Below are 23,369 nucleotides of genomic sequence, written 5' to 3' on the forward strand. Positions count from 1 at the left end.
TGGGAGAAAGCACACCCTGGGCCGAGGAGCAGCAAGCACAAAGAGTCCAAGGTGAAAATGTTTACATAATTACTCCACTCTAGACACTGTCCTGCTCACCAGGGATATGGAATTGAGAATGTCAACAGTCCTTATGGTCTGTAGCCTGAAAATAGTTTCCTTAATACTATTTGTAACTTAGTTTATTTTCACATAAGCCCAAGTGCTATACTGAGGTGTTCATATTTTATATCAATGTTCTCAAATTTGGAAAAGAGAATTCTAAAAAATCAATCTCTTGGGATACATCTGACCAGCCAAACCTCTGCACTTGGGTTTTTAGAAAATTGATTTTATATGCATACCTTTTGATAGCTGCATTACTCAATTCTTCTTTTGTATTATAGTCAGAAAAACTAAGTGCAATGCATGTAGCTTAAAAAGTAGAAAAAACAGAATTTTGTATCATTTGTGAGAGAGCTGCTTAGAAACAATTTCCACTAAATTTTACTAGATCAATATGCTTTCTGGTGCTAGGAGAAGTACCTTTAGTAAACATCTAGGATATTGGTGCATGTCTCTAACTCAAAGGGATTTGCCAAAAGAGAAATGACTTTGTTATTTGATGAAGTCAGTATTACAGCAGTTTCACCAAGAATGACAAAGTATTCTGGACCACTGGTTTATTTGGCACAATATGTTGTGAAAATTTTTTTTTCTAAGTAATAGATATTGTACTTCTTAAAGTAAAGAAATACTGTAGAATTTCAAATATATTAGTAGTGGTCTTTAGGTTAATAAAATATTATTGCAATGATACACAGAGATCCTCTCTATTTTTTATGCTTGCAAGCTTTTTGACAAAGTCTCTCAGGAATTTTTTTTTTTGGCATGGGCCTGGTAATATTTGTCATGTGGTTATGAAATTGCAGAATAGATTCAAGTCAGAAAGATGACAGTGCAAAAAGGGCTGTGTTAATACTACTTTTATGTAGTGTATGTGTGATTTCCCATCAACTGTCAAGAATTTAGATTGACTAATTGATCCAGTTTTGTATATTGTAATAACACTATTCATTTTAAGGTAAATCCTTCTGATTTATATATTTAGAGTTGATGACATTGGAGGATTCTAGAAGCTAGTTTCAGGATATTTTTATTTAGATAAGGGACCTATTTCCAACAGCTGGTTATTTTCCTGAAAGACAAAGAAATGCTTACTTTACTTAGACACTCTCTCTCTCTCTCTCTCTCTCTCTCTCTCTCTCTGTCTGTCTCTCTCTCTCACATGATCCTTGAAGCAAATATAGTTTAAGTTATTATCTGTAAACAATTGAATTTTTGAGATTTCTCCACATTTTTTCTCCTTTTTCCTCTTACTTTCTAACTACTCTTAAATCACATTAATATGTCCTTTATATACTATGGAATTGCCATGACTGTACTTTGTTGTTATTCTCTAATGTTTGGCTTTTTCTCCATGTTTAAGTTTCTTTCTGGCATTAAGTTTGAGACTTAAGAAGAGTCAGCTAATTCCATCATTTCCCTGTGCTAGAAAACTCAAGACCTGGCAATAGCACTTACTTAAATGTTATTTGTTAGAAAGGAACTTTGGCTCTAAGAAGTACCAATCTAATGTACTAATATGATATACATATTAGTCAGGCTTATTTTTTCTAGGTAATCTGAAGTCAGGCTGTTTGGTGAAAATGACAGCTCATTTACGTGTTGAGATATGATTCATACGAGGATGATTGCTTTGAAAACACTGAGTAGGAAATGCCTTGAAAGTGCTGCTATCCTTACCAGTATGCTTTCATTACAACAAATTTCACTAATATAATATGAAAGACATACAAATGAATCATGACCAGTTGAAATTTATTGTTTTCCACTATGGTCTAATTTACTATGGCAAATAAAGATGAGGAAATACTCAGTTTCAGTTTGCAATAATAAAACTTCACATTAGGAAGATTACATAAAAATAAGAGGCATTTTCTAGGAAGCAGGTTAAAGTGAAATGTTTAAAACGATGCTATAGTAGGTATAAGTAAATCCAGAAATATTAATTTGGAAGGAATTTGACTGGAGGTTGTAAAGGGTCATCAGGATGAAAAAAAAAAAAAAAACAAAAACAAAAACTAGGGCAAATGGTGTCCTCCAATTCTCACTCGCAAATCCCAGTGCAGGCAATGGAAGGTTTATGGAAATACCTGAAAAACACATTTGACCTAGTTCAAAAGCTCTATTAAATTAGTATTTTAATATATTGTCCTAGATAAGTCTTGTCTTTATGGTCGTTTTAACATCATTTCACCCAAGGTTCTTCATTGTTTGCTTGAAAATTACAGAAAAGAGGAAAAGCTAACAAGGAACATTTGACTTCTCCTTTAATTTAAAAGATACTAAAAGATACTTTGTCTCCCTTGCCTTCCCACCCATGCAGAGAAAAGGTCCTTTGTAAAGAAATATATGAATCCTAGGTAAGCTTTGTGTTTTTTGATGCCCACAATATGGGAAGTACAGACAGATATAAAACGTATAGTTCTGATACTCACCTTGAGGGAATTTAGTCCCTGAAATGAAACTGTGTCTAGAACTGATGGCATCTGATTTAACTTTTATTTGATAATACTGAGTGCATAAATGTTATCATAGCCGTTTCCTCAGGATACAAGAAAGCGCTAGGTAGCCGCTTATTTTCTGTGATTCAAATTTCCAAAAACCTCTATTTTGGCCTGGTATTGCCCAAGATACACAGCAATGTACCCTGTCACGGGTACCAGATTTAGTTTCTGAAAATGCAGGAGCAAAGCATCACTTAATGGCATTTTGGAGTTAGCTATAAAATAAATTTGGTTTCCTTAAAGAGATAGGCTTTGATAAGCACTTACCACTGGGTTTCAGACCTATCTTTGCAGGTAGGACCAAGGAGGCTTCCTGGAGACATCCATTAACTGAAGAGGGAGGCAGGTGAGACTTTCTGCACTCCAAACTACGTCTTATCCAGGAGGAATAATTTGGACTACAGACTCTGGAGCCAGTCCAACCAAATTCACATCCCTGTTCTATCACTTACTAGCTTTGTGACTGTCGTAGCCACTCCAGCCGTGGCTTCAGAAGGTGGAAGTCCCAAGCCTTGGCAGCTTCCACATGGTGTTGAGCCTGCAGGTGCACAGAAGTCAAGAACTGAGGTTCAGGAACCTCTGCCTAGATTTCAGAAGATGTATGGAAACGCCTGGATGCCCAGGCAAAAGTTTGCTGCAGGGACGGGGCCCTCATGGAGAACCTCTGCTAGGGCAGTGCAGAAGGAAAATGTGGGGTCAGAGCCCCCACACAGGGTCCATACTGGGGCACTGCCTAGGGGAGCTGTGAGAAGACTGCCACCATCCTCTAGACCCCAGAATGGTAGATCCACTGACAGCTTGCACTGTGCACCTGGAAAAGCTGTGGACACTCAATGTCAGTCCATGAAAGCAGCTGGGAGGAAGGATGTACCCTGCAAAGCCACAGGGATGCAGCTGCCCAAGACCATGGGAACCCACCTCTTTCATCAGAGTGACCTGGATGTGAGACCTGGAGTCAAAAAAGATAATTTTGGAGCTTTAAAATTTGACTGCCCCACTGGACTTCAGACTTGCATGGGCCCTGTAACCCCTTTGTTTTGGCCAATTTCTCCCATTTGAAATGGCTGTATTTACCCAATACCTGTACCCTCATTTATTTAGGAAGTAACTAGCTTGCTTTTGATTTTACAGGCTCATAGGTAGAAGGGACTTGCCTTGTTTCAGATGAGACTTTGGATTGTGGACTTTGGGGTTAATGTTGAAATGAGTTAAGACTTTGGGGAACTGTTGGGAAAGCATAATTGCTTTTGAAACGTGAGGGCATGAAATTTGGAGGGACTGGGGTGGAATAATAAAATTTGGCTGTGATCCCATTCAAATCTCAACATCGAATTGTATCTCTCAGAATTCCCATGTGTTTTGGGAAGGACTCAGGGGGAGGTAATTGAATCATGGGGGCCCGTCTTTCCTGTGCTATTCTCATGATGGTGAATTAATTCTCATGAAACCTAATGTGTTTATCGGGGGGTTCTGCTTTTACTTCTTCCTCATTTTCTCTTGCCACTTCCACATAAGAAGTACCTTTCACTTCCTGCCATGATTCTGAGGCCTCCCCAGCCATGTGGAACTGTAAGTCCAGTTAAACCCCTTTTTCTTTCCAGTCTCGGGTATGTCTTTATCCGCAGTGTGAAAACGGACAAATACAATGACCTTATTTTGTTTTATCTCTCTGAGCTTCCAATGTCTCATTTTTTAAAAAAATTGATATGACTACAGGGTTTTGTGAGAATTTAAGAGTAAAAATATCTTGGGGCGGGGGGCTAGAGCATTGTGTTTTGAAGTTTAGCTCTCATTTTAATTTTATATGAAGCACCATCACTCAGATTTGTCTCTTAATCCAGTTCTCCACCTCCTTCATTGAAATAATATAATAGAGGGTTGTAAGGGGGCCCTGAATGGGAGAAAGAATATGCGGAGGCAGAAGGAGATGCCACAAGATAAAAGCTGAGAAAGCTGCTTCAGTAAAAACTCTGTGAACTCTCCCATCTCGCCGTCTCTTGATAATAGCCTAACACTATTTGACAAAAGGTAAAGAAAGCATTCTCTTTACCATGCAACACGACCCTTGGGGGGTTTCTGTGCATCATCAGGGTAGGGTCAAGCAGCATCCAACTATCCACAGCTGAAAATGCATGGGGCCGGGGGGAGGCGGGAGTGCTACCGAAGGTCGGGGTGGGTGGGTGGGTTTGTGGGGCTGGAGAAGAGGAATGAAATCAGACGCCACATTGCAACTCTTCTCTCTGGTCCCTGAGCCCTCCTGAGACACTCCCAGGGGTTACTACGAAACATGATCAAGAGCTGTGGGTTCAGCCATTGACAGAAATGTATCAAATCACTAAGCATTTCTTGCTTGTCTATTACACATTGGGCATGGTGTTAGCAATGGTGACACAAAGATGATAAAGACGTGGCTGACCTCAAGTCCTTGTCTGGTTCAACCACGTGCCAAGACATTTTAATACCCTGTTAGGAATTCTCAGGCAGCACAGGCCCAGGCAGCACAGGCCCAGGCGTTAGCAAAGCAGGCAGGGATTTCAGATAGAGGGTGCCATCCAGGATAAGAAAATGAACTTTTTGTTTCACATTTGCATTTTCCTTCCTTAACTAAGAGTCTTTGAAAATATTGATGGCACAAACGAACTAAATTCCTGCTTTAGCACCAAATGGATGAACTCATACGGTTTAAGCATTGAACTAGTCCTAATAGCATCATTTCAGAAATGTCAGTATTAATCAGGACAAGAAATAGGGATCTCTTTTGCAAGAAGCGAGCTTGCACTCCTTCCTTTCCTTGTATAGGGAAAACGGACAAAATTCCCAGTGAAAGGCCTAGAGGCGGCGCACTCCGCCCAAGGGTGGCCCACGTGTCCGCCTACCCTGCACCGCGCCCTGTCCCATCGCTATGAAGCGGGGTCTGCCAACGCTCGCGAGAACCCTCTCGGCTTCCACGTTTGCCACGTTCCAAAGGACCGGGACAGACTGCAAAGCCGAAAGAGGCTCGCGCTCACAGGCAGCTGCGCAGCGCCCTAATTGCCCTAAGTGAGCAAGGGCCGGGACCGCGGCAGGGTACCGCCGCCTCGTAAGGGCCCTTGCGATTCGGTCCCAGGAGCCGTCACTCAGCCTTCCGGGGGCGGGGCGAGGCCGGGAAGGGGCGTGGCCGTCGGGAGGCGAGCCGCGCGCTCTCGCCCCGGGAGGCAGTCACAAGTTCGTACACGCGAGGGCGGGAGCGCGCAGCCGGCACGCGGGTGATAAGTCCTCTGAGGTGCTGCGGGCGGTGCCGAGGCACAGGCTCTGCTGCAGGAGCAGCGGCCCAAACCCGCTCCAGCGCCCGCCGCCGCCGCCAGCGACTCCCGTGTCGCGTGTGTCCCCCTACGCACTGAGGAAGCCCACCAGCCCTCGCCAGCCCCCGCGGAGCGTGCGATGGCCCAGCGTAAGAATGCCAAGGGTAGCGGCAACAGCAGCAGCAGCGGCTCCGGCAGCAGTAGCACGAGTGCGGGCAGCAGCGGGGGCAGCAGCAGCCCCGGGGCCCGGAGAGGTCAGAGGCCCTGCGGGGCGGGGATCCGGGGCCGCGCCTCGGGGTAGAGAGCCGGGTGGCGCGGCGGGCGCTGCGGGTGCATCTCCCCAGATCCCACTGCACGCCACCTCCATCCCCCGCGACGCTCCTGCTTTAGGCGCGCAGGGCGGAGGCCGCGCTCGGCGGGCCTGGCGGGCGGGCGAGGGGCAAGGCGGACCGGGGTCCGAGCCGTCGGGATGGTGGTCTCGGGGAGCCCCTTCCCAGCGGTTCTTTCACCTGCTGGGCGCAGCCGAGACAGAGGTTGCTGAGCGTGTGTCTTGGCTTTCCGTGGAATTGAAATGGGAGTAAGAAAACAATTTATCCTTTGCCTTGCATGTTTTGAGGAGTTGAAAATGAGCCAAAGTCAGGGAAAGTGAGTTCCTGCCTAACGAGCAGTGTTTCAGAGCAATTTAAAGGAGGTGAAAGTGGGGGCGTCTGGGGGCGGGGGGTGGGGGGGAGAAGTTGGGAGTGATTTGAATGCTCTGGAAATTATGTTAAATATTTTTGCTTGTGTGTAGCTTTCTTAGTATGCGTTGCAGTTACCTTTAAAATACCTTAGAATGTCATGAAATACTGAACGAGCGTCTCTATTTTTACCACTTTTACTTAAAATAAAATCGATTGGCTATTCACCTTTCTCCTCGTTCATGTGCATATCCAGCAGAGAGAGAACAGATTTTTAAATCTGTTTCGTCTCATATTTCAGTGGTTCTCGGTTTCTTTTATACTTCTTTTGACTTATATTTAGGATATTGAAGCTGCAATACGCATGTGTATGGAATGTGAGCTGTAAACTTCACTTGAAGTGATTTAGGCTCTTTGTTCGCTGAGATCTACAGATCATGAGTTCATAATATACCAAGAAAATGAATCAGATAGCTATAGTCAAAGAAGTATTTTCTTTATAGCACTTGTCACTATCTGAACTTGTCTTATAACTTTCATGTGTGTTGTGTTTGGCTCATTCTCTCCGTATCCCCAACTCCTAGAATGTTCCTGTCCCATAATAGGTGCTCAATAAATATTTGAGTAGTGAATGAATGAATAAATTTTAATGGGGAAAGTAGTGCATTAAATCTATTGCACAAATTTACATTATAAGGACTAATATTTATATTCTAAATGTAAAGATGTACGCACAGTGCAAGCATATTAATTCACCTCCGACATAAGTAAAACTGTGTTCCTTTTTCACTTGTTCTTAAATGTCACTTCCTTAAACCTGCAGAGGGATAGATTAATTGCCTCAGCGGACTGAGGCTACTCTTTTTAACATCCCTAAATGAGAAGAACCCATTGTGCCTCTTAGGGCACTAAGCAGAGAAAGCTGATTAACCAGACTTTGATGTTAGTTGTTTTCAAAAGGTTTCTGTAGCTATTTACCGGTGAAGCATATCTTCATTCCATTTCATTTTTGTGTTTATGAGTAGAGGGCTGATTGCATCTGAGGAAGTCATTTTATATGGCCTCTTATTGGTGAGAAGTAATATTGGGAAATGTGTGTCACGTTTCTATCCCTACCCCATAACTATTTGAAGCATTTTAAAAGGCAAGAGATAGGTTTAGGAAATGCAGTGACTTAAATTAACTTCCCCTGACTTTCATACTCAGGCATTTTAGAACAAACTCTGTCCATATTTGAGGATCTACAGCCTTTTAAGCATTTTACACATTGATTTCTCTAATAGTCATGAAACAGACATAGTATGTAAAAGACTATGTAAAAGGAAGGAATGCCCGTGATACAAAAACAAAAGTTGATACTGGAGCCCTGCATGTTACGTAATGAGTATTATTTATTCGCATATCCGCAGGTTTTTTTTTCTCCAGTAGATACTGAGTTCTGCCCGTGTGCCAGATAGAAGGCACTAGGCATGGAAACCATTTCTTTCCATCATCCTAAACAGTTAAAGTGCAGTGTCGTGTGTAGCAGGCTGTACTCAAAAGATAATGCCGGCTTTTCTTTCAATGCTATGTTTACTTGGTCATTAAGGTACAGACGTTGTGCAAACCATTCCCTTCTACTGGGAAAATCAAAGACTTTTTAGCAGTGGCATACTGTGAGACCCATTTAGTTTCCTGCACAAATCATACAGATGAGGAAATTAATGCCCAGAAAAGTTGTCGAGTTCATTGAAGGTTATTTAGTTCATGGAAACTCAACTAATTACTGGAAGAACCAAGACTCAGAACCCAGGTTTTCTGTTATTCATTTTGCCATGCTACTTGAATTTTAGGTTCTCTAATATGTAATTGGAGTTAAACTAGATTATCAAGTTTTCTTCTGGCTGTTTCCATGAGTACTGCGCTTAATTATTGGAGAAAACTATACTTTTGTCCTATCACCAATTACATTTCTCTTGACAAAAATTGTATTTGAAACAATATTTGAAATTTTAGTTTGAGAAGAAGTATATGTGTTCAAATAGTACGTTTTTTGAGATGTCTTACATTGAGAATCAGAAGATGATGGCATTGGTCCCATTAAACATTATTATTTCTTAAGTTTTTATGTGAAAGTATGGGGAAAAAAGAACCCAGTCATTTGAAACATGCATTTTAGGGAAAAGGTGATTATTGTTATTTTTTTTTCTGGCCAAACTTTATCTTCGTGGTCATTTTGCTGAAAAGTGATGTTTGGAAGCTGGAATTTGGGGAATTTATACCACACAGATTTTTAAAGCAAGTGTCTCTTTTTTATTCAACTTAAACTGAAAAATGATAAAATGGTTTTCTACAGAGTTCAGTTTTACTTTTTTTTTCAGTTTTACTCTTTGTAATATAAAAGAAACATGAATAAATTGAACTTCTTACCTTTAATTTGCATGTAGAGCTGGACTTGCATGACCAGTTGGGCCCAGGAGAAGCCTTTTTCACATTTATTGATTTGAAAATATTTTGGCAAAGAAGGAACATGATGTCCTTTTGGGCTTATTTTGTAGACACTGGTATGTGTGATGTTTTCTGTTTGTTTGTTTGTTTATTTAACTTTTCCCTTTTGAGTATCACCCCTTACCTCCCTGTATCTCCTAGCAGCTTTCCATCTCCCTGTTTATTTTGTCCTGCTACTCGGTCTCCTGCTACTACATTACTTTTTACCACTAGGTGTCACTGTAGAACACTTCCCCCTTAGTTTGAAGCTTTGGGTTATATAATAGCAGTTTTTGATTATTATTATTATTATTTAATCCATCTACATATACTCAAAACTATTGATAGATAAGCACTTAAAAACTCTTAGCTACTTTTTAACTCTCTCAAGGTCTCTCAGTAGATTGTGCAGTCTATTTGTTTTGGCTTAATTAGAATGAAATACATTCATGTACTACCTGTAAAACATAACAGCTTCATTTGATGAGTATTTGTCATTTAGAAACACACTTCTGAGTTTAGCTTCTTTTTTTTCTTTCTACTTTGAGTGTCTCTTAGATTACTAAGTAACTGAGGGATACAATGCACTGCTGATGGCATTGTGGAGCCCTTGAATGAAGAGGCCCTAGCAAAATTTTCTTTCTTTAGCCAAAGACCATCAGAACCAATTGCTTAATCCTCCATTAGTCATTCTACGATGAAAAGATAGGAAGACCATAATTCTTCCGCTGCAAGAACTGTCAACTGTTTTGTGTTCAGTTCAACAGCATTTTGTCCATCCTGACCAGATCATATGAAACCAAGCACTAAATAATGTTCTGAGGGAGTTTATGAACACATTTTCCAGAGACCAGTTAACCTCTGGTGGCCTGTGGAAGTCAAAGTTCTATATCTTGGACTATATTTTAGTCTTGCTTTAAAATAATCTCTCATAAAGATTATTAGAAAATGAATGTATGACCTTTTCATTTTCAGCCAATTATCAACAGAGGAACTTGGATAAAGGCTCATAGGGTCTGTCCATCTTGTTGTTAGTTAATATCACATATTTAGCCACTAGCTATCTGGTTCCAATAGAAAAACTCTTTTCTCCAGAAAGCTAGTGCAGTTTGGGAGAAAGAATCTGATGACCTGGATCATATCTATGCAAGAACCAGAACCAAGAATTGCTAAAAATCTCGGTTCCCAGCCTCCTTAAATGTAAAGAATTGTTATCTATTTTGTTTTCAGAGTTTTGATGTCACTAATACTGATTTCATATGCCTTTGTGTTTCTTAGTTGTTGCCATTAAAGTACGTCTAATAGTAGGGGTGAATGCAAAACTTTGGAGAATATAAAAGCGTAGATGTCATCAGGCCATTGCGTGCTTTGACTTTTTTGATGATTTTTTCTTATTTATTTATTTATTTTTATTTCCCCTAGCATCTTTGTGTTAAGTAAAATGTATGTTCTTGAGGTAGAGTTTATACTATGCTTTGAGGACTACTTGATACATTTCTCTCGGCTTCTGGAGGTGTAAGTATCCATTTGCACATCAACTTTCAAGTTGGTGATTTGCCCTTAATGGCTCAGAAATCTGTAACATTATTTTATCTTACCAAGGCTCAGATATATTTTAGTCTTTTGACGTAATTCCAGCCACTGTTTTAACATCATGAAAATATGCAACTTCGTTTGTGGCTTGAATATTTCTGCATCACCTCTAAATGGCTTGACTTCACTCTATACCAAGGTACAAAAATGTTTTTCAAATGAACTTCTCTTAAATAAACGCTGTGTGTACATAGAACCTATCTACATCCCACCTAAACCTCTGGGGAAAAGCCTTAGCCATCTATCGGGAAATGTGGAGGTGCAAGGGCTGCTTGCTTCATTACCTGCTGCTAGTGTCGGCTCTGCACTGCACATGTGGGTTTGATGAGTTTCTCTTGTTCGATCCTGCAGCTCTGGCCATTTTTATTAGAGGACTAAGGATTCAGGATGTTCTTTTCTTTCCTGTGTACCACTGTGGGAGTATAGTCTGGAGGCCAGTGCTTTAACTTTTTTATTACACTTTTTTCTGGTACTGCTGGGAGCTAAGATGGTATTTTCTTGTTAGTTATTATTTTTTAATTTTAGTATTTTATTTCCGCGATGTGAGGGATGCTTCAGGCTTTTGTTCTGCATTTGATCTTTGTTTTTCAGGGATTACCTTTCTTGGTTACCTTTGGCTGATGTGGTTATCTTTTAATGGCAAATCACTGAATATAATTTAGTTCATATCAAATTGGCCACAGCTGAGGACAAATTTGGTCTAGATAACCTATTAGACTCAAAGGAAATGTTGAGCTCCCTTGGTGAATAACTTTTTTTAAACAGAAAATCATCTTTTAAGGGATCTGGGCTATTTGGGCCCCTGTGAGATCCAGGTCGCTTGCCTAGTCATGTGACTGTCATCGTCTGCCATAGATACTTTGTGTGCTCCAGAGTAGACAGCGTTGGTGAATTGACTTAGTTGAGGGGTAGGGAGCTGGAGGCTGGGGGTAGTTACTGACCAGTTGTAGTAAGGTTTCCAAGGGCACCCACTATCTCTGTGCTTGGAGAAATGCCAGCACTTCTCTCTTACATGTGTGCCCACACGTTGAACCCAGTGACTCATCCTGCACTTAAGCCAGCAAGGATCAGTCTTAAAGTAGGAGAATATCCTTTGATAATTTTATTTCACAACCAGCATTGTTGTAACTGCCTTTTCTCATATCTTACATAGCTTTGACAGCCATTTCTACCATTCCATAGTGCAGAGTCACTGTTATTTTGTTATTCTGTCCTGTCTGTAACTTCTTTTTCTTATTTATTATACTTCTAATATACAGTTTTTCTCCCTGTCTTTCACACACTGCTTTCAATGTCAATTTTCTTGGTATTCTGGAAAGACTCTTTTGGTCTTAGTTTCACTTGTAAATTTTATTTAGGGCAGTTAATTTTTTAACTTACATAAATCTCAAAATCTGTGTTGTAAATATTTGTTGAAAGAATATCTAGCATTTAACTTTACTTCTCCTTTCTTTGAGTCAAGGCAATTTGTATAAGATGTTTGTCACTGAGTTTTTGTAAGTGGTTTCATGGATTTGCTTTTTGGCAGAGAGCTAGTTCTCTAACCTTTATAATAAAAATATTTCTATGTATTGCTCTTTAAAATTGTATGTATTTGAAATAGTACATATTTAAGCCTATAAATAAGTGTAGAGACTAATGCAGTGGATACCCATGTACCCACCATATAGGTGAAGAAATGAAACATCAGATTCCTAGATTTTCCTCTCCTGTGGTATTCCTTCCTAACCATTGTTAAACATTTTATGATAGTCATTACTATAAATGTAGGTATATATGCACAAAATAATGTATAACATGTTGCACATCACACATTATGTATCCACACGTGTAAACTATATCTATTGTTAAATCAGTGTATTTGAAAACTGCTCAGGAAGTATATCTATATCCCTATGTGTAGAAATATACCTATATACATATATATACACACACACACATATATATACTGTATAGCGTGTATTAAAAGTTTTGTGAACAGGCTTCTACTTGGCATACTATTTTGACACCATTTGTTTGAAATTCCTCCAAACTCCAGTTCTTTATTTTCACTTGTGTAGTTCTACACCTTATGACTATGCCTTGCTTTTCGTTTAGCCATCCTATCGCAGGCCACTTTTTTTTTCTTTCAAATAATGCTGCCCTGAACATGTATGTGCCTGTCTGTCCCCATGCATACATGTCTGAGTGTTTTTCTGGAGCATAATCTGGAATTGGAATTGTGGGTCGTAGAAAGTACACGCCTAGACTTTACTGGATATTGCCATTTTTTAACCCCGAAGTGATTGTATCAACTTACACTTCTGCCCCGAATGAATAAGAGCTTTTTCTGTGCCATCATCACATTATCAACATTTGGTAAAGTTTAATATTTGCCAGTTGAGTGGGTGTGAAGTAGTACTTGATGGTGTAAACTTGCATTTTTCTAATTACTAGTGAAGTTACTGGTGAGCATAGCCTTGTGTTTCCTCCTATGAATTGCCTGTTCATATACCTTCCCTATTTTTCTGTTTTTGTTTTGTATTTGTAGTATCGATAGGTAGAATTTTTTTTTGTATCCTGAACCTTTTGATTATTTGTGATAAAGGAATTCTCCTAGTCTGTGGTTACTCGCATTTTCATTTTTTATGGTATACGTTGTTGAACAGAATTTTAAGATTTTAATATATTAATAGAATTTTTCTATTTTCTACTTTATGGTTCACACCTTTACACTTTATGTAAGACACATAACACAGATGTCATGAATTATTCTTGTATTTTTCTCTAAAAGATCTGAAACGTTGGTTTTTTACATTTAGATCTCTGAACCACCTGGTGTAGCATTTTATTGTATATTTTGTTAGTAGGGATCTAATTCAGTATTTTTTTTTTAAAGGGCAAATAAAAATGTCCTGTACTGTTAGTTGATTTGTCATCTTTTTACCCTAGTCTGCAGCATCACCTCTTGTGCATGAATACATCAGGCTGTATTTTGTTCCAGGCGTGTAGAAGCAACACCAAACTGAGTTGCTCATTGTAGGTCTGTAGTGAGTCCACGTATCTGATAGGGCGTGTCCTTCTACCCTGCCTTTTTCACTATTGTGTTTGCTGCTTTGGGACCTTTCCTCATCCATTTCTCTAGATTTTAGAATCTGCTTATCAAATACGTTCATGAAAAATATTTGAGAATTTTTACTGGCGTTGTATTGAATCTATAGAACAATTTGGGACAAATACAGATGTTTATAATACTGAATCTTCCTATGTACCTGGCTGACTGGCCGGCCTGCTTTCTCTTCTCTTCTTCTCTTCTCTTCTCTTCTCTTTTTTATTTTCTTTTCTTCTTCCTCATCTTCTTTTTTTTTTTTTTTTTTTGACAAGGCCTTGCTCTTTCACTCAGGCTGGAGTGCTGTGGCAACCTTGACTTCCCAGGCTGCAGTGATCCTCTGACCTCGGCCTCCCCGGTAGCTGGGACTACAGGTGTGTACCACCATGCCTGGCTAATTTTCATATTTCTTGTACAGATGGGGTTTTACCATGTTGGCCTGTCTGCTCTCAAACTCCTGGGCTCAAGTGATCTGCTCATGTTGACTTCTAGAGGGCTGAGATTACGGGTGTGAGCCCTGTGCCTGGCCTATAATTTCTTATGGATTTAAGTCTGACAATTTTTATAATCTTATTTGAAAGTCATATACATCTTTTATTAGATTAAGTCTGGGTACTTTATATTTTAAAAAATATTTTCAATAGTATTTTTAAATTAACATTTTTTAATGAAACTTTAAAAATATGTATCCAAGTTGAAAGACTTCTGTAATGAGTCCACCATGCTACAACAGTTAACATCTTGATAGATTTGCTTTGTCTTATCTACCAATCTTATTCTTTCCTGCCTTTCGAAGTAAGTTGCAGGTGTTAGTATATTTTGCTTTCCTAAACATTTACATGTGCCTGTAGCTAACTAGAGCTTAGCGTGCGTTTGTTTTTTTCTTGTGAGGTAAAATTGTCACATAGTGAATTGCACAAATTTTAGTGTCTGATCTGAGGAGTTTTTATATCCATTTCTACTTTTGTAAAACAACAACCTATTAGGATAGGGAATATTTTCATCACCCTGTGAGGTTCTCTCAAGCCCTTTTCTTGCCCCCACCTCTGCCATCAGAGGCAGCCATTGTACTACATTTTTTGATCATCGATTAGTGTTTTCAATTCTAGAACTTCCTTTTGCAAGTACTTTTTTTTGCAAAGTCTTCTTTCACTCAGCATAATATTTTTGAGTTCATTTATGTTGTATACACAGTCACTTGTTCCTTTTTATTGCCAAATCGTATTCCAGTGTCTGACTATAGCACAGTTTTTTCAAAGCTTTTATTTTAGGTTCAGGGGTACATGTGCAGGTTAAATTGGGTAAATTGCATGTCACAGGGGTTTGGCGTACAGATAATTTTGTCACACAGGTAATAAGATTAGTACCTGATGAGTAGTTTTTTGGATCTTCACCTTCCTCCCGCCCTCTACCCTCAAGTAGGCCCCAGTGTCTGTTTTTCCCTTCTTTGTGTGCATAAGTGGTCAATGTTTTGCTTCCACTTATTAGTATTAGTAAGAACATGGTTCTCTGTTCCTGTTAGTTTGGTTAGGATAGTGACCCCCAGCTCCATTCATGTTGTATAGCACAGTTTTTTAACCCAATCTTTTATTGGTGGACACTTGGGGTATTCCTAGTTTTGGGTTATTATGAATAAAATTATCTGAATAGTATAGAAGCCTTTTTTGATATATGTTTTTATTTCTCTTGAGCAAGAGAGGGATTACTGGGCTATAGGGTAGGTGTATGTTTAGTTTTATTAAGAAACTGTTAAACTCTTTTGCAGAGTAGTTGTACAATATATTTTATACTCCCACTGACAATGTGTGGAATTGGTTGTTCTACATATGTACCAACATTTGGTGGTGTCAGTCTTTTTAATTTTAGCCATTCTGGTGGGTGTACCGTGGCTTCTTACTGTAGTTTACATTTGCATTTCCCTGATGAATAATGATGTCAAGCACTTTTTCTTGTGCTTATTGGCTACACCCATTATCTTTAGTGAAGTTTCTCTTTTACTCATTTCTGATTTTATTGTTTTTTGTTGCTGAGCTGTAATTCTTCATGTATTCTGGATAGAAGTTCTTTTCAGATATATATAGCACATATTTCTCCCAGTCTATAACTTACCTTTTTATTTTTTTATTTTTAATGTTTATATTTTTTTTTCTGTTTTTGCTTTCTGTGTTCTAAGAAACTGCACGTTCTCAAGTCTCAAAGCTATCCTCTTTTGTTTTCTTCTAGAAGTTTGATAGTTTTAGTTTTTATGTTTGTCTATGAATGTTTTCACACTAATGTTGAATTACATTTACATTTTTCTATATGGAATTTCAGTTCTAGCACCATGTATTGAAAAGACTTTGCTTTCGTTATTAGATTCCTTTTGGAGCCTTTGTCAAAAAGCAAATGACAGTGTAAGTATAAATCTGTTCCTGAGCCCTTCTGTTTTTTGTTATCTATTTGTCCTTAGGCCTTTATTACAGAATCTTGATTACTCTAGCTATAAAGTAAGTATTAAAATTAGGTAGTGTAAATCCTCCTACTTTATTGCTTCTTTTAAAGTAGCTCTAAATACTATGGATACTTTATATATCTATATACATTTTAGAATCAGCTTGTCAATTTCCACAGAATAAAACATGCTAGGGTTTATGATTAGAATTGCATTGACTCCGTAGACCAACTTTGGGAGCATTAATCACACTGATATTGAACATTCTAATTTATGATAGTGGTATATTTCTTAATTTGTTAGGTTTTTAGTTTCCTTCTGCCTTTTTCTGTAGATTTTGCTATGGAGATCTTTTTGCACTTTTTTTGTTAAACATTTTTCTAAATATTTTGTATTTTTTGATGCTATTAGAAATGGTATTTTTAAAATTTCATTTTCCCATTATTTACTGCTAGTATATAGACATAGAACTGATACACGCACCTTATATCCTGTAGCTTTGCTAAATTCATTTATTCTAGTAGTTTTTTTTTTTTTAAAGAAAATAGATTCTTTGGGATTTTCTATGTAAATATCATGATGCCCTTTAATAGAGACAGTCTGTCTTCTTTTCCAGTCTTTTCTTGCCTTACTGCACTAATTAGGATTTCCAGTATCATGTTGAATACCAGTGATGAGAATAGACATTCGGGCTTTGTTCCTGATTTTAGTAGCAAAGTATTTGGTATTTTACCATTAGGTAAGTAAAATATTAACTCAGGGTGTTTTGTAGATGCTTTTCATTGAACTGGGGGAATTTGTATTTCTAGGTTGAGAATTTTGTCAAATACTTTTTCTCACTCAAAGTCCCACTTGGTTGATTTGAATTGTCCTTTTTATATATTGCTTTATTTGCTAATATTTTGTCAACAATTTTGTGTCTGTGTTTATGTTAGATGCGGGTCTGTAATTTCCTTCCTTTTTTCCTCTCCTCCCCTCCCTTCCCCGTGCTTTTCCTTCTCTCCTTACTTCCTTAGGAATTATGATTAGTACTGAATGTTTTCTCTGCACCTATTGATACTATATATTTGGTTTTTCTCCTTTCATATTTTAGGTGGTAAATTATAACAATAGATGCTCTAATTTAAAACCATCCTTACATTTCTGGGAAGAATCCAGTGTGGTGGTTTTATATATTTTCAGTATTATTGAATTAGTTCATAGATCCATGAGTAAAACTGACCCAACATTTTCTTTCCTGGTTTTGTTATCAAGGTTATATTCTAGCTGTATAAATGAATTTAGGAAGATTTCTTCTATTGCTGTTCTTTGACATAGTTTGTATAGAAATAGTTATTTGGTAAAACTCATTCGAACCTTTTTGTCATTTCACCCCCACACTGGGTGAGGTGTGGGTAGACATGAGGGGAAACTGCTTTGCTTTTTAAATGTTTTCAGTACGATTTAAAATTTCTGTTTCTTCTTCAGTCAGGTTAGATATGTTATATTTTCTGTTGGTAGGTACATTTGAGTAAGTTACATTTTTCTAAAACGTTTTCTGTCTTTGAAGTTTCAAACTTACTGGCAAAAAGTTGTGTATGATTTTAGCTGTGCTTCTTGTAAACAGAATATAGCTATTGTACATCTATTATTACCTTGTAATAAAATTCCATTTAAAATTACTAAATGCTAAGTTTCTTTAAATTGTAGCTGTTTTTAGATACTAAGAATGTTTTGCTGAGTTTATTAAAGTAAAAATTGTTTCTTTATAAAATACATGGGATATTCTAATATCTGTGAGAATGTAAGCCATTTAATACTGGTAATTTGTTTTAATTGACTTGATATGATGCTCATCTTCCTCCTTAAATGGTAATAACTAGCAATAGGTACATTGGTTTGTTAAAAATTGAACTTTCTTCATGACTAAAATATAATGCTTAGTTTCTTGAATCTTAAGATTTATTTAACTATTTGGTGGTTTCTAGCTGGTCAATCTGTTTAGTTGTAATCAGTAAATATTCCTGAAGGCCTAGGGAGCCTGGCATGTATCCAAACATAGCCCAGTGTTTCAATCACATATTTGCTTTGTGACATTATAGAGGTAGAACATTTTTAAAGTGAAATTAATGTATGTGAAGGTGGAAAACTCTTAAGCCCCTTGTATCTATTTTATTGTTTTTTTCTAGAAGTAGTGCACTATTTGTGTTAATAAGTACCCAAGCTGATTTTTAGAAGGTATTGTTATCAGTGAGACTTTTAAGATGACTGAGTAGGGTAGAGTAACATTAAGTAAGAACACAGTTCACTAGCTTAAGTACTTTTACTGATTTGGTGTAAACTTGAAAGAAACTACGTATGTTCAAGATCTTCCTGCTCAGCTGGTCCTTCACCAATGCCTTGTGGTCTTAGTGTGCTTTTAGTTTATGCTTATTCATATTTTCAACACCAGCTATTTCACATCTTCACCAACTTCAGCCAATATCTTACTATTTATTTTTCAATTGTGGCAGAAGGATCCCCGCCATTTTGCAGAGAAACCAGAGAACATTCTTTAAGAGCTCCCTCATTTGTTACATGGTAGGTAGGGATTGACCTTTGAGTTGCGTGACAATGGGGGCCTACTGAGATGAGGCTGGTTACAGCCCCCTGGTGGGTAGACAGGATCTGAAGCCAGTGCAGTTGGGAATCTTGGAGAGGGATTGCTCCAATTTGGATACAAAAGTGTCCAACAACTGAGTTTTGGGGATACATCTTATAGTTTAGTAAAGCCTCTTTTCTTTCTTTACACTAAAGAGGAGACCCAGAAGGGTGGTGGCTGAGTGGAGATAAGCCAGCATCACAGTTAGAACTTATTCATCTTGGCAGTCACAGCTATTAGGGACCATTGGGTCCCCACCCACCTAAGGGAAAGGCGAAGACTGGGGCAGGAATGCTGGGCCTCTCAGAGGAACCCCCAGTGGACTGGGACACCATTTTCTCATACATCTTGAGCCATTACTTAACTTCTGAGAATTCTCCTTCTCCGTTCCTTCCTACAGTATGCACCTCTTGCTTTGGCTTTCTCATGTAAAGAAAAACACAACAAAACCCACAAAAACCTCCTTTTACTCTGACTAGTCTACCCAGCCAGATATTACAACTGAGTAGTGTGGGTCCCTTTTTTTCTCTTCTTCCCTTCAGATGTTTTGGTCCAAAGTCAGCAGACACTACCTTAGTAGTAAATCCACTGAACTCTTCTTGTTCCTTTCCTTTATCTACTCCTTAAAGGATAGTCTTCCCAGGATTTTTGCTTGGGCGTCTTCTAATCCCATGCTGCATGCTCTTCATAACTTTAACTACAATCTACTGATGACTCCCAATTCTGTAGCACTGCTGAGCTACAGACTGAATAACAGTAAAGATAGAGAAAAAAACATAGCTACCACTGAGTGCTAGCTATACATCACACATTGTATATTTCTTTCTGTTTTAGCATTTTATTCTCACACTAATTATCTAAATTCTTTTTTTTTTTTTTTTTTTTTTTGGTAGATGAAGAACTAGTAGGTTAATTTGTCAAAGATCATGGAGGTATTAAAAATTGAAGCTGGAGTTTAGGTCCCAATTCTGACTCTAAGGTTACTTTAGTTGAATATTTTAGATTCTCATTAGTTGTTACTTAAATTACTCATAACTGGTTTTATTTCATCCTTCTGTCACAGTCATCTTTATAAAGTGGAAATTAGATCCTGTCCACTTCCTTATTTGAAAACCTCAAGTAATGTCCTCAGAGTACTCAAGATGTAGTTCAGATGCCTAAGCATAGAGGAGGCTCTTCATGATCCTCTCTTACACTCTCTGCCTCCTCTTCTTTATATTAATGCTCCAGACATATTAAATCACTCTGTAGCCTCAGTAGCTGCACATTGCTATTTCTTCTTCTAGGACAGCTCACCACCTTGCCTTTCCCTGTCTGACTCCTATATTTCCTTCCAGATTTAGTTCCCTCATTAGTTTTTCCCTATTCTCCCTTCTTCTCCCATAGATTGCGTTCGGTAACCTCTCCTCCCCTCCCTGACCCTGTACCATTGTAATCATATGATTCCTTCAACAGATGAAAATGTGAGCAAATCATGATATTAGACAACAAAGTAGCATCAGACTGAACGAGACCCAAGTACTAGCTCTGACGCTTACCAGATTTTGACCTTAAGTAAGTCATCAAACCTAAGCTCCTTTGTATTTTTCTCTGTCTTTAAAATGAAGGTGATGGTACTTACATCATAGTTACAAGGATTCACTGTAAAGTGACTGGTAAATACAGTTATTGAATGTGGTGATAGTGACATTACCATGAACAAAACAAATACTTTGTTTTATACTGTAAAGATCTGTTGTCTTTCATTCCTGCTTGATTGTCAGGGGACCATCTATGTTACTGATATATATCAGACTCAAACTCACATAAATAATTAGGAAATTTATTTCATTTAAAAAGAAGACTAAACGTAGGGCTGGTTCCAGTTGTGGTATGATCTGTGGCTCAAAATGTCTTCAAGGACTCATATTCCTCCAGCTTCTCACCCTTATTCTCAGCAAAGGTGTCATCCCAAGGCTGGTTCCCCTGTGGGTTCTAGATGGCAGCCAGTGGCAGCTGGGATTGCATACTTCCTTGTTCACATTCAGCAGAAGGAAAATGGCCTCTTTTTCTCTTTTGCTGAGAGCAGACTCCTTGCTGCTTCTTTGTATGAGCTTATGCCTGCCGGTATGATCCAGACTGTGGAGAGATTACCATGATGGTTTGAACCAAGGGTTGGCACTGCTGTGCATATAGTCACTGTTGCAACTACTCAAGGGTTGACATTGTTGGCCAATCTTTGTTGCAGCTTCTAAACTTGGCTGTTGTAGCATGAAAACCATAACAAGCAGATGAGTAGGACCATTTTCCAATAAAACTGTATTTAAGGCCACTGAAATTTGAATTTCATAGAATTTTCTCATGAAATTTTCTTCTTTGATTTTTTCTCAACTGTTTTTAAAAAGTGAAACCATTCTTAGCTCCTGATCCATATAAAAAACATGACACATATGCTATAGTTTGCTTCCCTGGTTTAGAGGAATTGCTGGGGCTGAGAGAGTTACTGCTAATGTTTGATATAGATGAGCTATATGTATATCTTTAATGCCTAAATGGCTCCCTGGACATAGTAGATACTCAGCATTTAATAGTTTATGAGTAATGATTATCACAGTAGGTACTCAGTCCACCAAATGATACTCAATAAATGTTAGAATTGACAAATACAAATAAGTTCATATTTCTTCCTACTAGACCAAAAGGACGTTGGGGTAGGAGTAACTGTTTTTGTGTCCTCTACACTGCCTTGAATGTATAAGTACTCAAAAATTATGTTTGACGTGGGTAGATTTTTTTAGGTTTATATTATGGGCAAGAGCACAAATAAAAATATCCTGTTGATGTTTATGTGAGTTGGAACTAAGGAAACAGCCAAGTGATAAGAATGTGTATACTTCGTTGTAGTAGACAATTATTTTAGTGGGTCAAGTTCATTAAGTAACAGGTCCTGTTTAGGCACCATGCAAGTAGTTTCCACACGGTAAGCTTTTGGAATCCTACCAATAGGAAGCTGTTTTGCAGCCATGAGAGCCATTACCAGTGCTTTGTCATCGTAGTTCATTGTCATTGGGAGGCAGTTTGGGCAGAAGCAGGCATTTTATTTGTTCTGCATTTTTGCAAAATTAGAAAATGCTGCTTATTTTGCAGAATTTCAACTTTCCCCTCACTTTATTTTTAAACATGACTCAAGGATAGACTTAAAATTATTTATGTGAATGCTGAAATATGGAGTAATTTCTTCCATTTTTTTGTTTGTTTTTGGGTTTAAAATTCTTTTGTAAGAATTTTGACAATTTCCTCCTTGACATGAGTTTATAATTTGTCAATTTTGATTAAAAAATAAAAACTGTGAGTTGTGCAAGACTAATGTTTGTTAAAAAAAAAAAAAAGTTTGGAACTGATTTATACTTTAGAATGTTGTATCTTTAAAATTCCAAGATTATGGTTCTCCCCAAATGACTATTTGCATGTCTATTGTCCCATGTATCCTTTATCCTGATGTAATACTTACCAAAGGAATTTTAGTTGCCTTTTAATTTTTCTCTTCCACTGGACTGTAAGCTAAATGGCCTCCCTTGTTCATTGCTGTAGCACAAAGTAGGCATTTAAAGAGTATTTGTTGAATGGTTGAATATCTGAGTGCTTGGAGAAAACCATTAAAGCCATTTAAAATTTACCATTCTGAGATTTTTGTGTCTTAAAATCCATGTTAGCCCACAGGGCTGAAAGAACCTTGTTTTGCTGATCTGAATTTTATTTTGGCCAGAAATGTTCTATTTAAAGCAATACTTTTATCCAGAAATGTATTAAAACTATTTAACCATTGCTATGGGAGAGACACTCATGGCCTGGTCAGGACAGCACCTGCACAACATACCCTGCTTCTGCCTGAACGTAGCTTACCTATAACTTGCATGGAACTTGAAGACCAGCCTTTGTAGCTCACCATATCTTTTTGGGGCCCTACTCCTGTCAACCTCAAGCCTCAGACTGGGTTATTCCAGAACACAGCTAAGAGACCAGTGTTTGAAACAGTGTTTGATGCCTTCCAGCACATATAGTGGGGTTCTTGTTGATTTTTATTCTGGGTAACCCCAGCCTGGAGAGAGTGAGGGTGTATTTGATGAAGTTGGAGCTGAAAGAGGAATGTGGAATGGGTTTAGAGCATGAGTCATAGAGAGTACGGTGAAGGGGTCAGCTGTGATATTGGTAGTGACATTGGCCATCACTTTGGTTCTGAATTGGGGTGTGGATGGGAGGAGAGGCACAGACAGGCGGCGAAGTCAGGGATGAAGCTGACAGTGCCAGCTGCACCTGCCTTGGCCATTTCTATTCCCAGAGTGACCTTTCTTCTGCTGTTCTGTGGTTTTCTTTTAAAAATACTCTGTGTAGGTTAGATTTACTTTTTCATTGATACAGAACAAAAGTAACTTATGTTTATAATTTAGATTTTTGTGGGGATAAGTTGTAAACTGTCCGGTGAGATTAATGAGCTCTGCTCAGTAGGAAGAGGACACAGGAGTAAAATCTCATGCTGGCCTCTGGAAACTCACAGTAGGATGGGCTGCAGAGTAAATATGTGTCGAATTGTTGAATGAATGAGGTGTGCATGATGAAGGAGGAGG

At 38.3% G+C, this 23,369-nt stretch overlaps 1 protein-coding gene across 24 annotated transcripts in view; it reads left to right on the plus strand.

Annotated features, from left to right (window-relative positions):
- The first annotated feature begins 5,805 nt into the window (after positions 1–5,805).
- LOC105482229 (aspartate beta-hydroxylase) overlaps positions 5,806–23,369 on the plus strand; it is a 221,339-nt gene continuing 203,775 nt past the window's right edge. For 17 of the 24 annotated variants that reach the window (XM_071068186.1, XM_071068191.1, XM_071068188.1 and 14 more), the window contains exon 1: positions 5,806–6,144. In XM_071068186.1, coding sequence (XP_070924287.1) covers positions 6,030–6,144 — 115 coding nt within the window. In that variant the 5' untranslated portion in view covers positions 5,806–6,029. The remainder of the gene's footprint in view (positions 6,145–23,369) is intronic. The other 7 variants (XM_071068184.1, XM_071068187.1, XM_071068185.1 and 4 more) reach the window with 1 other exon arrangement.

This window comes from Macaca nemestrina, chromosome 8, assembly GCF_043159975.1.
Source record: "Macaca nemestrina isolate mMacNem1 chromosome 8, mMacNem.hap1, whole genome shotgun sequence".
Lineage (NCBI taxonomy): Eukaryota > Metazoa > Chordata > Mammalia > Primates > Cercopithecidae > Macaca > Macaca nemestrina.